The sequence below is a fragment of the Temnothorax longispinosus genome, chromosome 8, assembly GCF_030848805.1.
Source record: "Temnothorax longispinosus isolate EJ_2023e chromosome 8, Tlon_JGU_v1, whole genome shotgun sequence".
Classification (NCBI taxonomy): domain Eukaryota; kingdom Metazoa; phylum Arthropoda; class Insecta; order Hymenoptera; family Formicidae; genus Temnothorax; species Temnothorax longispinosus.
In genome coordinates this window covers 10,066,289-10,079,955 of record NC_092365.1, presented here as the reverse complement: position 1 = coordinate 10,079,955, position 13,667 = coordinate 10,066,289, and the positions used below count along the sequence as shown (strand labels likewise).

General features: G+C 38.2%; 2 protein-coding genes across 5 annotated transcripts; both read left to right on the top strand.

Moving 5' to 3' along the window:
• The first annotated feature begins 475 nt into the window (after nucleotides 1–475).
• On the top strand, nucleotides 476–13,356 carry LOC139817435 (uncharacterized). 2 transcript variants are annotated; one of them, XM_071785529.1, is made up of 4 exons: nucleotides 476–990; nucleotides 11,096–11,224; nucleotides 11,494–11,914; nucleotides 12,042–13,356. In XM_071785529.1, the coding sequence occupies exons 3-4, from the start codon at nucleotides 11,566–11,568 to the stop codon at nucleotides 12,629–12,631; spliced, it is 939 nt and encodes a 312-aa protein (XP_071641630.1). In that variant the 5' UTR covers nucleotides 476–990; nucleotides 11,096–11,224; nucleotides 11,494–11,565; the 3' UTR covers nucleotides 12,632–13,356. The 2 variants fall into 2 exon arrangements, with proteins under 2 accessions (XP_071641630.1, XP_071641629.1); XM_071785528.1 differs by having other exon boundaries at nucleotides 11,091–11,224.
• LOC139817434 (uncharacterized) lies at nucleotides 3,611–11,072 on the top strand. Of its 3 annotated transcripts, none has more exons than XM_071785527.1 (3): nucleotides 3,611–9,707; nucleotides 9,784–9,965; nucleotides 10,232–11,072. In XM_071785527.1, exon 1 carries the CDS (start codon nucleotides 3,763–3,765, stop codon nucleotides 9,010–9,012), a length of 5,250 nt encoding a protein of 1,749 aa, XP_071641628.1. In that variant the 5' UTR covers nucleotides 3,611–3,762; the 3' UTR covers nucleotides 9,013–9,707; nucleotides 9,784–9,965; nucleotides 10,232–11,072. The 3 variants fall into 3 exon arrangements, with proteins under 3 accessions (XP_071641628.1, XP_071641626.1, XP_071641625.1); XM_071785525.1 differs by having other exon boundaries at nucleotides 9,784–10,032; nucleotides 10,232–11,069; XM_071785524.1 differs by having other exon boundaries at nucleotides 9,784–10,050; nucleotides 10,232–11,069.
• Nucleotides 13,357–13,667: the final 311 nt, after the last annotated feature.

Genomic DNA, 13,667 nt, shown 5'->3' with positions numbered 1-13,667 from the left:
TGTGGCGTTTCGCGTACGGAAGTCCCGTGTGCGTGTCGGGAGGGACCGCGCCGGGCACCTGTTTTGCGTATTTAGGTATATTGTCGCGTGTCGCGTACGGAAGCCCCGTGTGCGTGTCGGGAGGGACCGCGCCGGGCACTTTGGGGTGCATTGGGGTGCATCGCGAGCCTCGCGGATATCTTGCGCCGTGTGTGCGAGCAAATATCGTCGCGTCGGCTCGAAAGGGAATCTCGCGAGCGCGCCATTATTTGGCGTTGCATATATTGTGTCGTGCGGGTGCGAGTCGTGTATGTCGAGCGTGTGAGGATTGTTATGTCGAGTGTATGAGAATCGTTTGCGTCGGGCGTGTAAAAATCGCCGAGCGTTCGGGATCCGGAGATTTTGAGCGAGATCCGGCCTTGGTTTCCCGATACGATTTGTTCGTTACTGAATGAAATATATCTCATTAATATTGTTTATCGTCGGGCTTTATTTTTGTGTGTTGCTTGGGTCACGCTCCTTCTCCACCTTCATCCCTTTCACGCGGAACTACGCCCTGAGCTTGTGGCGAGACTAAGGAGGAGAACGTTATCGAGACCAGGGGGTACAAACTCCCATGCTAAAACGGAGGACGGATGTACATTATCGCCATCTGCACCATGACCCGGAAAATGGAACTAAAATCGGTCACGTGACATGGAGTGGGGATAGTTTCTGGCATGGTCTTATGGCTGACATTTCCTGAGTCGGTTGTCGTGCTCAGTTGTGCTGGATTGTGCATCACATTTTTCTTAGACGCCACGTTTTCTTGTCGGATAGCATGCTATTCGGCCGTTACATTCTATTCGTTAGTTTCTGGTTCGTGTGGCCCGCTTTACACGAGTACACGAGTTCTCGGCCGCCAGCTGCCTTTCTCCGATCGCGATCACGTCGCGGTCGTCGCGGATCCTTCCCGGCACTTTCCCGTCGACAGCGAGATACAGCGAGAACAAGTCAGCAAGCCAAAGCAAGGTAATTGCATGTTATAATATTAACACGGCCGCAGGGGGAAGTGATTTGCGCAATTCCTTGGGCCTATAACGTCCCAGTGGCCGGACACATTGGAGAAAAATATTTACTATTTATTTGAACAATTAAAAATGAATTTCCAAATGAATCGTTAAATATTAAAGTTTTTTTTACAATAATTATTATTTTTACAATAAGTATCAATAAACAAGGGAAAACGCCGTAAACGGTCAAGACTGGATCTTGCTTGTCCGCATAATATATATTAATTTTTGAGTGTTTGATTATTATTTTTATTTTTAATTGTTCAAATAAATAGTAAATATTTTTTCCAATGTGTCCGGCTACTGGGACATTTACCTTAACGCATCTATGGTACCCCGAGGTCATCACATCGCGGACATAAACACACAGTTACACTTATACTCATACATATACACATTCCAGTCTAAGAGGATAGGCAAAATAATATGAAAAAAAGCAGAATAAATACATAGGTCAAGCAACATTGTGTTATATAGCTCCAGGACGGAGCTGAAGGCACTAAGTTCCTTTCAACCAAGGGAATAACAAAAAAAATATAGTATTAACACACTTACACACATAATAATATTGTATATAACAATTATATGTACATGCAACACAGACAAATATACATTTATTTTATACACATTATTATATATAATATATAATATATATGATAAATAAATTTAATCCTTTTCCATGCAAAATATGTGTATTTGTCTGTGTTGCATGTTGTTGAAAACACAGCGATTTATCGACGAATGAAAAATGGCGTGTTGCCATCTATGGTATTCGCCAGTAAGCAACTGATTCCGTAAACACTCTACGTAAACACTCTATAGAGACTCATACATGGGTCTAGTGACATTGGTAGTGCATATGTTTCGCACGCAAAGGCGCTGCAATACTTGGTTTCCGCGTCCGTATGGCGCTGCGATACCTGACTTCCGCGTTCGTTACGGAAGTATCGAGCTTGCGTAGCAACGATCGTCATTGTATCAATATCTTTCGTTCACGATCGTTATTATATTCACATCTTTCGTCCACAAAAGTCGCGCGTTTCGAGTCGTGTCGTGTATTTTACCCGTTTCTAATATTCTTTGTAAAAAGGATATTGAGTCGTTCAATCAATCGTTTAAAGTTATACTCAATCGTAATTACAACGACGAATATATTACATACGACAGCACGACGTAAGGAAAGGCGACTACCGACACTGGAAAATTATCTGCCATTGCCAGATATAAGGAAAAGGCATCCGCCATTACTAAAGAAGGAAGGACGATTGCAGAATACATTCGATGGAAATATATTTCCGACTTTTCACCTGAAGGGCGGTATTCCTCCTCTTTGGAGTCGGCTTTCACGTAAAGTGAAAGTTCGCACAGGTAACTCTCGTTATTCGTAAGGGGACCACTGATAAAGTCGCTACAAACGTTAGTTAATGACTATCTTTGGTTCCAGAATATTCGAGAGCTTTCTTTCATATTGGATTTTGGATGTATAACATCCATTCTTGCGTTTCGGCAAGGCATTCAATCCAATAACCATTCTTGCGTTTCGGCAAGGCATTCAATCCAATATTTTCGATCAATCGGTGGCCACTGTTTAAGACAAGATTCTTCTCATTTCACTTGAGTAATCAAGTATAAAAAGAATTTGGTTGCAACCACGCGTATTTAGTATATTCGCTTCTTTTCATTGTACAATTACGTATGTTGTATAAAGATTGTAAGAATTCGTTAAGATATTAATCGAGAATTAACTCATCGAAACTGTAAAGTTAATATTTCGTAAAATAGTACATGTTCACATATTTTAATGTACTCTATTGCGATTCAATAGTCAGTATATTCTTTCTTTATCATAAGTTGAATATCGTTAAGTTCATTCGAAACGAAGAATTATTTCAGAAACATTATCCAATGGTTAAACCATGTTATGCACGATTGATGATATCTATATGAATATATGTCAGGTTGATTATGGATTAATGCATTGAATTACCAAAGGAAAAAAGGGTATATGTATTGGTTAAGAACCACTTATTTTGTTTAACATTGATTTCTCTGAAATCTATTTTCTTCATTAGGAAGATACCAAATTAATTCATGCATTGTTCCATTTCTTCTATATATTAAATATATTTTGAATTTATACTTGTATTATATTGTATTTTGAAATGTTTTGCATTAATGGTCCTTTCACAAATATAATTTGTTTTTCAAGGTTTTCTCTTATGCGTTACAAATATTCAATGATTCTCAGTGCTTCTAATTTGTTTAAGTGAAATTAGTCTTGCGTAATTATTGTATTGGAATTTATGAAAGAAATATCTCCGGCAACGGATATATATTTATTAAAGTGAACGGATTATTAATAATTGAGTTTCCTGATACTTAAACTATGTATTTCATTTATATGTGATGTATATTAATACCGCGTTATATTCTCAAAGTTCTAAAAATTATATTCAATCAATATATCGAAAGGTTACTTTTCAAACGAATTACACTAGTTGAGTTTTCTTAATAACCAGTACGATTTACGTTCTTACTGGAGCGTGTACATTTTTTGGTCCTTCGAGCCGGATAAACAGAAATCAGCTAAAAGAAAATAGTCAAAGTTAATTAAAATTACGGATGTACAGTCATATGGTGTTAAGGAAACACAACGATATTACGAATATTGTAAAGAGCTGTTTACGGAATCATATTCGTTCGGGTTCAAGTCATTCTCTATACAGTCAAAATGAGAATTCAGCATATTGAGAATAGACTAGAGCAGCTTTTAGCGCTCAGTCAAGATATTGAAAATTCTTACGATAGATTAACAACGATTGGCGTAAACAATATTTCAAATGCACGCATACAAACGCGACTCTCAAACCTTAAAGAAATCTGGGAACAGTTTTGTCTTGTTCATAATGCAGTCACCATTTCGATACCGGAACTCTCGGATGATGAGCAAGATGAAATTCACTATCACGTCTATTTCACTGATAGGATTTACGATGTAACAAAGGAGGATTATCTAAATTCAATCGAGAAATTTAATTTGCTGTTAAATACTGCTCAAAATTCCACGAATGAGACGGTTCCCGCGCAATTAACGGCTCTTCCTAGTACTCAGACTCTTACCAGTAATGATAACACGTACATTCAACATTCCAAGTTGCCAATTATGAAAATTCCCACATTCGACGGAAGTTCTGAAAGATGGCTTGAGTTCAAAAATCTTTTCCATTCGTTAGTAGCTTCTAAGACTTCGTTATCTGCAATCGAAAAATTACAGTATTTGAAAACTCATCTTAGTGGTCCTGCGTTCAATTTAGTAAAACACACGCCTTTAACCGAAGAAAACTTTCAGAAAACTTGGGATTTACTCACTGAATTCTATGAAAATACGCGACTACTAATCAATACTACGCTTCAATCTCTATTTAATCTTAAACGTGCAACGAAGGAATCGGGCACTGAACTTCAACAATTTTACTCGGATATTATGCAGTTATACCGTACATTCGAAACATTAGAATGCCCAGTCGACCAATGGGATCATATTTTGATATTCATTTGTACTCAAAAACTAGATGTAGAATCAAATAAAATGTGGGAATCGCAATTAGGTTCAACCAGGAAACCTCCTTCTTGGAAAGAGTTCCATGACTTTTTATTTTCACGTATGTCTTCTTTACAATCATTTGAAAAATCGCAACAGAAAGGGGTTTTGCAACCAGCAAAACAACCTTCAGCTAAAGTTCATCATCAAGGTCAATCCAGTTACACTTCTTCGGATAAGAAATCAGTTTGTGTATTATGTAAAGGAAATCATTATATTACATTTTGTTCTAAATATACCTCCAAACCGATACAACAGAAATTAGATATTGTCTCCAAACAAAAACTATGTTATAATTGCTTAGGAGATCACCGGGTTAATAAATGTAGAGTGACGAAACGTTGCCAGAAGTGTGGTCGCAAACACCATACTTCAATCCATCAATCAAATTATGCTCAATCAAGAAACAAGGAGAATGCGGAAAATAAAAAGGAGTCTCCATCTAATACTTCAGCCAAGACTGAGGCAAAGGTTTTACACTCTTGTCATGAAAATTCAGTGGGATCATCAATTCTTTTGGCAACTGCGAGAGTTGTGGTGATTTCCTTAACAGGCCAATCCAGAAAATTGCGAGCACTTATAGATCAGGGTTCGGAGGTATCGATTATAAGAGAGAGAGTTGTTCAACAACTTAATCTACCCAGATGTCATTCGCATGTTTCGCTGACAGGTATTGGTGCAAAAAAGGCCAACAAAACTAAAGGTATTACATCCTTTTTACTCAAACCACACTTTCAATCAAATTTCGAAGTTCAGATGCAAGCCCATATTCTACCTAAGTTAACTTCGCCTATTCCTTCTTTCTCACATAATAAAGATAATTGGTCTCATTTAAATAATTTGGAATTGGCCGATCCAGAATTCCATGAGCGAAGATCCATCGATTTAATAATCGGTGCCGAGTTGTATAGTAAGATTATAGAGGAAGGAATCATAAAGGGAGAACCTAACACTCCGATCGCGCAATTCACCAAGATAGGTTGGATTGTTTCCGGTGCAACCAGCCTTAACTCAATTAATCCTCAAGTTCAAAGTTATCATGTTTCAATCACTGACGATCTTCACGATCTTCTCAGACGCTTCTGGGAAACAGAAGAAATTTCAATTACTACTAAAACGTTAACCAAAGACGAACAGGACTGTGAAAATCACTTTCAAGCTAATCATTCTCGCGACGCAAACGGTCGATATATTGTTAAGATTCCGTTCAAGGAATCTCCGGATAAGTTGGGTGACTCGAAAACAAAGGCCATTCGACAAATGGCTAACTTACATCAAAAATTCGCTAATAACCAATCCCACGCTAAATTGTATAACGACTTCATTGATGAATACGAAAAATTAGATCATATGAAACGCGTAGAAAACCCTCATAATGAACCGGATAGAGTATATTATTTGCCTCATCATGGCGTTTATCGTGAGCATAGTCTCAGTACAAAGTTGCGAGTCGTCTTCAACGGCTCCAGCAAGACGACTTCTGGCTACTCACTTAATCAGCTTCTCCATTCGGGAGCAAAGCTGCAAAAGAACTTGTTCAATGTCCTTATATGGTTTAGATTATTTCGATACGTATTCTTTGCGGACATAGAAAAAATGTACAGACAAATACTAGCACACCCAGATGACTGGGATTTTCAGAGAATTATTTGGATAGATAAACTTGGTAGACTTATCATATTTCTTCTTCTAACCGTAACTTATGGGTTAATCTGCGCTCCATTCTTGGCACTGCGTGCCTTCGAACAATTGATCCTTGATGAAGGAAAAAGGTTTCCTCTCGCAATACCAACCATGAAAAATGGAAGGTATGTGGATGATTTTTTTGGAGGAGAGGATACAATTCAGAAAGCTCGTGAGGTCGTTGAGCAAGTTGACAATTTCTGCATGGCGGGCGGTTTTCAGCTAAAGAAATGGATCAGTAATGAGCCAGACGTTCTTAGTTCTATACCATTAAACAGAAGACTTGATACATCAACGGTTCAGATAGATGAATCCTCTATTATACATACTCTTGGTTTGTCATGGCATCCGGCTATTGATCAGTTTAGATTTACTTTGAATCTTGAGGAACCAAAGGTTATTTCGAAACGTACTATTCTTTCAACAATATCAAAAATCTTTGATCCACTAGGATTTATCTCACCCATCACTATCACCGGAAGAATTCTTATTCAAGAGCTATGGTCGAGTGGACTCGATTGGGATGATAAACTCCCTTCCGTTCTTTTAAATAAATGGCATCAATTCTTAGGCCAGTTGCGAGAAGCATCAAGCTTTACTTTTCCTAGGTGGATCGGATTTAACTCTATTGATTCTTTTGAGGTTCACGGATTTAGTGATGCATCTCAGGATGCAATAGCAGCCGTTGTATATTTGCGATCTTGCACTACGGATGACTTGATCACCATTACTTTTGTCGCTTCTAAAACAAAAGTTGCACCGCTAAAAAGATTGACCATTCCGAGGCTCGAGCTCGCTGCAGCTGCATTACTCGTTAAATTATTGAACTCCATTCTTCTTACACTCAATAAACCTGACCTACCAATATTCGCGTGGATAGACTCGCAGGTAGCTCACAAATGGATTACAAATCATCCTTCTCGGTGGAAGGAGTATGTTCATAATCGAGTTTGTTTTATTCAGGACACATTGCCGCAATGCAAATGGGGTTTAGTTCCAGGTGTTGAAAATCCAGCGGACTTAGCTACAAGAGGTATTTCTCCGTCACAATTGAATGAAAGTTCCATGTGGTGGAGCGGTCCAGAATGGTTGTCTAAAACCAGTTTATTTTGGCCTATGATTTCTCCCTCAATTGATAATGAGAATCTCGAAGAAAGAGAAAGGAAGGTTCGTTCTTTTGTAACAACCAAGCAGTTTGAAGTATGGAATCTTTTATTAAGATATTCAAATCTTACAAAATTGCTTCGAATTACCGCTTTATGTCGAAAATTTATTCGTAAAACGCGTAAAGATAGTAAATTGACTCTAAATACCTTTCTTTCCGTCAATGACTTAAATAATGAAAGATATTTTTGGGTAAAAGCAGTTCAGCGTTCTGCGTTTTCCTCGGAGCTGAAAATGATTTCTCTAGGACAGACACTCCCTAAATCAAATTCGTTGATACGTCTTACACCTTATCTAGACTCTGAAGGACTCTTACGAGTAGGGGGTCGACTAGAAAATTCGCTCTTAACTGATGAAGCAAAGCATCCTTGTATATTACCCAAAGAATCTGCCTTTACTACCTTAGTCACATCAGATGCACATTCTCGAACCTTGCATGGAGGAACACAAATTACACTGTCCTACATTCGTCAAAGGTACTGGATTGTAAAGGGTAGAGTAGCGGTTAAATCGTTTATTCTCAAATGCGTTAATTGCACTCGTTTTCGTCAAGAACGTGCGCAACAGCTCATGGGTCAACTTCCAGCATCTAGGGTTGTTCCATCTCGTCCATTTCTACATTCCGGAGTGGATTATGCGGGACCCTTTTCCATCAAAACATGGAAAGGGAAAAACGCGAAAACATACAAAGGATATATAGTCTTGTTTGTTTGCTTTTCAACTTCTGCCATTCATTTAGAAATCGTCACGGATTATACTTCTGAGGCATTCCTTGCAGCCTATCGACGTTTTACAGCTCGGCGAGGAATCTGTGCCACTCTCACAAGTGATTGTGGTACTACTTTTATTGGAGCGAATAAAGAACTTAAAAAACTATTTTTAGCTGCCTCAACGGAGCGGAAACACTTATCTTCTATTTTGTCAAACGACGGTACACAGTGGAAGTTTAACTCTCCTTCAGCACCTCATTTTGGAGGAAAATGGGAGGCAGGTGTTAAGTCAGTCAAGTTTCACTTGAAACGTACTATTGGGAATACTTTATTGACTTATGAAGAGTTTTCGACTGTTCTCGCTCAAATTGAGGCCATCTTGAACTCACGTCCTCTCTGTAGGATGTCTGATGATCCAGATGATCTCTCCATCCTAACCCCAGGACATTTTCTTATAGGAAACTCGATTGCTACTGTTCCTGAACCCTCTCTCTCCCTGGCTAAGACTTCTCACCTGAATAGATGGAAACTTTTACAACAAAAGCTCGAAAACTTTTGGTCACATTGGTCAAAGGAATACTTGCAAAGACAACTTTCCATTTATAAATGGAACAAGATTAATCCTTCGATAGCGATCGGATCGATTGTGCTGGTCGTTGATGAAAGATATCCACCATCCAAATGGCCCTTAGGAAGAGTTGTTGAGACGCATTCGGGAACTGACGGACATGTTCGAGTCGTAACGGTTAAAACTCAATTTTCAGAATTCAAGCGACCTATCACAAAGATATGTCCGCTCAATATTGAACCAACTCAGGAATAATTTTGTTTGTTAACTCTAGTTAACAAAGGCGGGCGGAAAATGTTGAAAACACAGCGATTTATCGACGAATGAAAAATGGCGTGTTGCCATCTATGGTATTCGCCAGTAAGCAACTGATTCCGTAAACACTCTACGTAAACACTCTATAGAGACTCATACATGGGTCTAGTGACATTGGTAGTGCATATGTTTCGCACGCAAAGGCGCTGCAATACTTGGTTTCCGCGTCCGTATGGCGCTGCGATACCTGACTTCCGCGTTCGTTACGGAAGTATCGAGCTTGCGTAGCAACGATCGTCATTGTATCAATATCTTTCGTTCACGATCGTTATTATATTCACATCTTTCGTCCACAAAAGTCGCGCGTTTCGAGTCGTGTCGTGTATTTTACCCGTTTCTAATATTCTTTGTAAAAAGGATATTGAGTCGTTCAATCAATCGTTTAAAGTTATACTCAATCGTAATTACAACGACGAATATATTACATACGACAGCACGACGTAAGGAAAGGCGACTACCGACACTGGAAAATTATCTGCCATTGCCAGATATAAGGAAAAGGCATCCGCCATTACTAAAGAAGGAAGGACGATTGCAGAATACATTCGATGGAAATATATTTCCGACTTTTCACCTGAAGGGCGGTATTCCTCCTCTTTGGAGTCGGCTTTCACGTAAAGTGAAAGTTCGCACAGGTAACTCTCGTTATTCGTAAGGGGACCACTGATAAAGTCGCTACAAACGTTAGTTAATGACTATCTTTGGTTCCAGAATATTCGAGAGCTTTCTTTCATATTGGATTTTGGATGTATAACATCCATTCTTGCGTTTCGGCAAGGCATTCAATCCAATAACCATTCTTGCGTTTCGGCAAGGCATTCAATCCAATATTTTCGATCAATCGGTGGCCACTGTTTAAGACAAGATTCTTCTCATTTCACTTGAGTAATCAAGTATAAAAAGAATTTGGTTGCAACCACGCGTATTTAGTATATTCGCTTCTTTTCATTGTACAATTACGTATGTTGTATAAAGATTGTAAGAATTCGTTAAGATATTAATCGAGAATTAACTCATCGAAACTGTAAAGTTAATATTTCGTAAAATAGTACATGTTCACATATTTTATGTACTCTATTGCGATTCAATAGTCAGTATATTCTTTCTTTATCATAAGTTGAATATCGTTAAGTTCATTCGAAACGAAGAATTATTTCAGAAACATTATCCAATGGTTAAACCATGTTATGCACGATTGATGATATCTATATGAATATATGTCAGGTTGATTATGGATTAATGCATTGAATTACCAAAGGAAAAAAGGGTATATGTATTGGTTAAGAACCACTTATTTTGTTTAACATTGATTTCTCTGAAATCTATTTTCTTCATTAGGAAGATACCAAATTAATTCATGCATTGTTCCATTTCTTCTATATATTAAATATATTTTGAATTTATACTTGTATTATATTGTATTTTGAAATGTTTTGCATTAATGGTCCTTTCACAAATATAATTTGTTTTTCAAGGTTTTCTCTTATGCGTTACAAATATTCAATGATTCTCAGTGCTTCTAATTTGTTTAAGTGAAATTAGTCTTGCGTAATTATTGTATTGGAATTTATGAAAGAAATATCTCCGGCAACGGATATATATTTATTAAAGTGAACGGATTATTAATAATTGAGTTTCCTGATACTTAAACTATGTATTTCATTTATATGTGATGTATATTAATACCGCGTTATATTCTCAAAGTTCTAAAAATTATATTCAATCAATATATCGAAAGGTTACTTTTCAAACGAATTACACTAGTTGAGTTTTCTTAATAACCAGTACGATTTACGTTCTTACTGGAGCGTGTACACATGTACATATGATTGTTATATACAATATTATTATGTATGTAAGTATGTGTGTTAATATTATATATATATATTTTTTTTTTGTGTATATAGCTCCACCCTGAAGCTATATAACACAACGTTGCTTGTATATATTAGTATAGATATATTTATATATGTTTTTATTTTAATGTATTTATTTATAATGTATATATTTATTTTAAGAAAAGCTACAATGGTGTGGAAATGCTGTGTGCCAGGGTGCACATCATCTGCAAAAGTTCCTGCTCACATGTTACCACGAGATGAAATAAAGGCTCAGGCATGGTTGAGAGCAATCGGAAGAAGTGATGTAATCGGTAAGTTTTTAAGAATTGATATATGTATTAATAATATTGTATTATAATATATAAAATAATATATAAATATATAAAATTATAATATATGTGGAATATTCTACATATATAAAAAAATTAAATTAATATTATATTTGTATTTTTTTTATTTACAATAATTTATAAAAATGTCTGATAAAATGACAGTCTCATATTGATAATTTTCATATATATTTTACATGATAAGGAATTTCTTATAGTAATATGTTTCGATATGTATTTTTTTGTTACAGATGCAACAAAAGAAGCAAAGGGCAAATTAAGAATTTGCTCCTTACATTTTTCTGAAAGTATGATAATACCTTATGGGCAGAAGCGGCGTCTTAAGGACACTGCAATGCCTACATTGTATTTATCATGTGCAAATATTGCAGCAGATATTCCCAGTACTAGTTCTGCTGATATATATTGGTAGTATCACTGCATTACAAACTTCAGAAAATGTTGAAGTGAATTCTGATATTGCCGCAGCTTCCGCAGAATCATGCGAAATGGTACAGCCGGTACAGCCAATTGTGAACATCAATAAAGTTCATATGACGGATGTTTGTAAATTGCGTAATAAACTCAGACGTTATCAAAAGCGACTATATAACACAAAAAAAGAAATTCGTATTTATCGCCAAAAAATAAAAAAACCTACAAGAGCACAATGTAAGTATATTATATATATATATATATATATATATATATATATATATATATACATATAAGAACAAATAAAAAAACGTATTTCTTTTAAAAATAATTGTTTTTTAATAAATTATTTTTACTTTTGCAGGTACTACACAAATTAAGGATCAAACGCTTAAAATTGACTTCGAAGAAGGAATTGCAACTGCGGAAATCGTGAATTTCTTCAATGACTTGTTCGACTCCGTTAATGGTGTTAACTCAGTTAATAGTGTTACAGTGGATAATAATTTGCAATCTCCCGTAACGGAAGAGAGTGTCCATCATGAATTCTGGGCGAATGCGAAAAATGTACTTCGAAACATGACATTTATAGATAAGGTAACGCATAAAATTCAAAAAAATGTCCCAAGTGTAAAAAATTGGTTATTCACTATAGATGGATTTCAAAAAATTTGGAATATACTTAATAAAAAATATGATTTTAAATTTTTCAACACGCGTTTTTGTAATCAAGATCCACTTGAAAATTTGTTTGGCCAAATTAGAAGTCATCGGGTTCGTAATGTAAATCCGACACCTCGGCAATTCGAAGATTCATTCATAACTTTATTAGTGAGCAACATGAAATCTTTTTCAATTAAAGGCGGTGCTCGGGGGGCGGTACCCGGATTTGCGATAAAGCGAAGCTCGAAGGACCAGGGGAGAAGTGTAAAGTCTCCCCAAAGCGAAAGTTAAAATGCGACTCACCGTTCGTTGTGCCGTCGACTCCTGGAGGCTTCGTCTCGGTCGCGATCGGGCTCGTGCAGCAACGCAGGCAGGGCAGCGAGCAAAGCGAAAGCGAGGCAGGCAGCAGTAAATTAAGGCAGGCAGCAAGCAAGCAGGAGTAAGCAGGCAAAAGCAGCACACAAGCAGGCCGAGAAAGTAGGCGATCGCACTATCTCGCGACTCCGGAATAGCGCAAGTCTCCCTGCTCCGATAATCTCTCTGTGCTCCGTTAATCTCTCTGTGCTCCGAGACGTCGTAACGATGAGTGCCGAGAGCTCGCGGCGCTGGAACAGTGTCGCGAGCGAGTGCTTGTTCTTCAGGCGGGTGCCCTCGTGGGGTGAGCGAGGGCAGCACCGATTGGTGAGTCGCGCAATTATCGATTCCGCGTTGATCGCGATCCGCCGACGTTTCGCGCGAGTCACCGAAATACTTAATACTAGGTACGCAAGAATGCTATATACAACGAGTAACGAGACTAAACAATTAAGTATGATACATGCATCCATCTACAGTTTGGTGAGCGCCAAACATACCGCCCACCAAAATACAACGAGTTGTATTTTATTATCAATTTGAATCGGTCGCCTGTGGAGCAGGGCCCATCGGCAGGGGGCACAGCTTCACTAGGGGACGCGTGATCGTGCCGTCCGCCACCCGCACCGTGGCGACACGCGGGACGCCGTCGCTGCCCGGATGCAGCGCCTCCACTCGTCCTCGCCTCCAACGCAGAGGAGGCATGTTGGAGTCCTTGAGGAGGACCAACGACCCGACTCCGAGCGGGTTGACGGAGGTCCACCATTTGGGGCGCTGTTGCAGCGTATGGAGATACTCCTGATGCCAGCGCTTCCAGAAGTCCTGGCGTATTCGTTGGACGAGTTGCCACCGACTCAGACGATTCATCGGTAGGCACGCGTATACTTTGACGGAGGAGACCCCCCGGGTTCGTCGCGTAACTATGTTGAACGGTCCCGCGAAATCAACGCCGCTGATCGAAAATGGCTTGGCC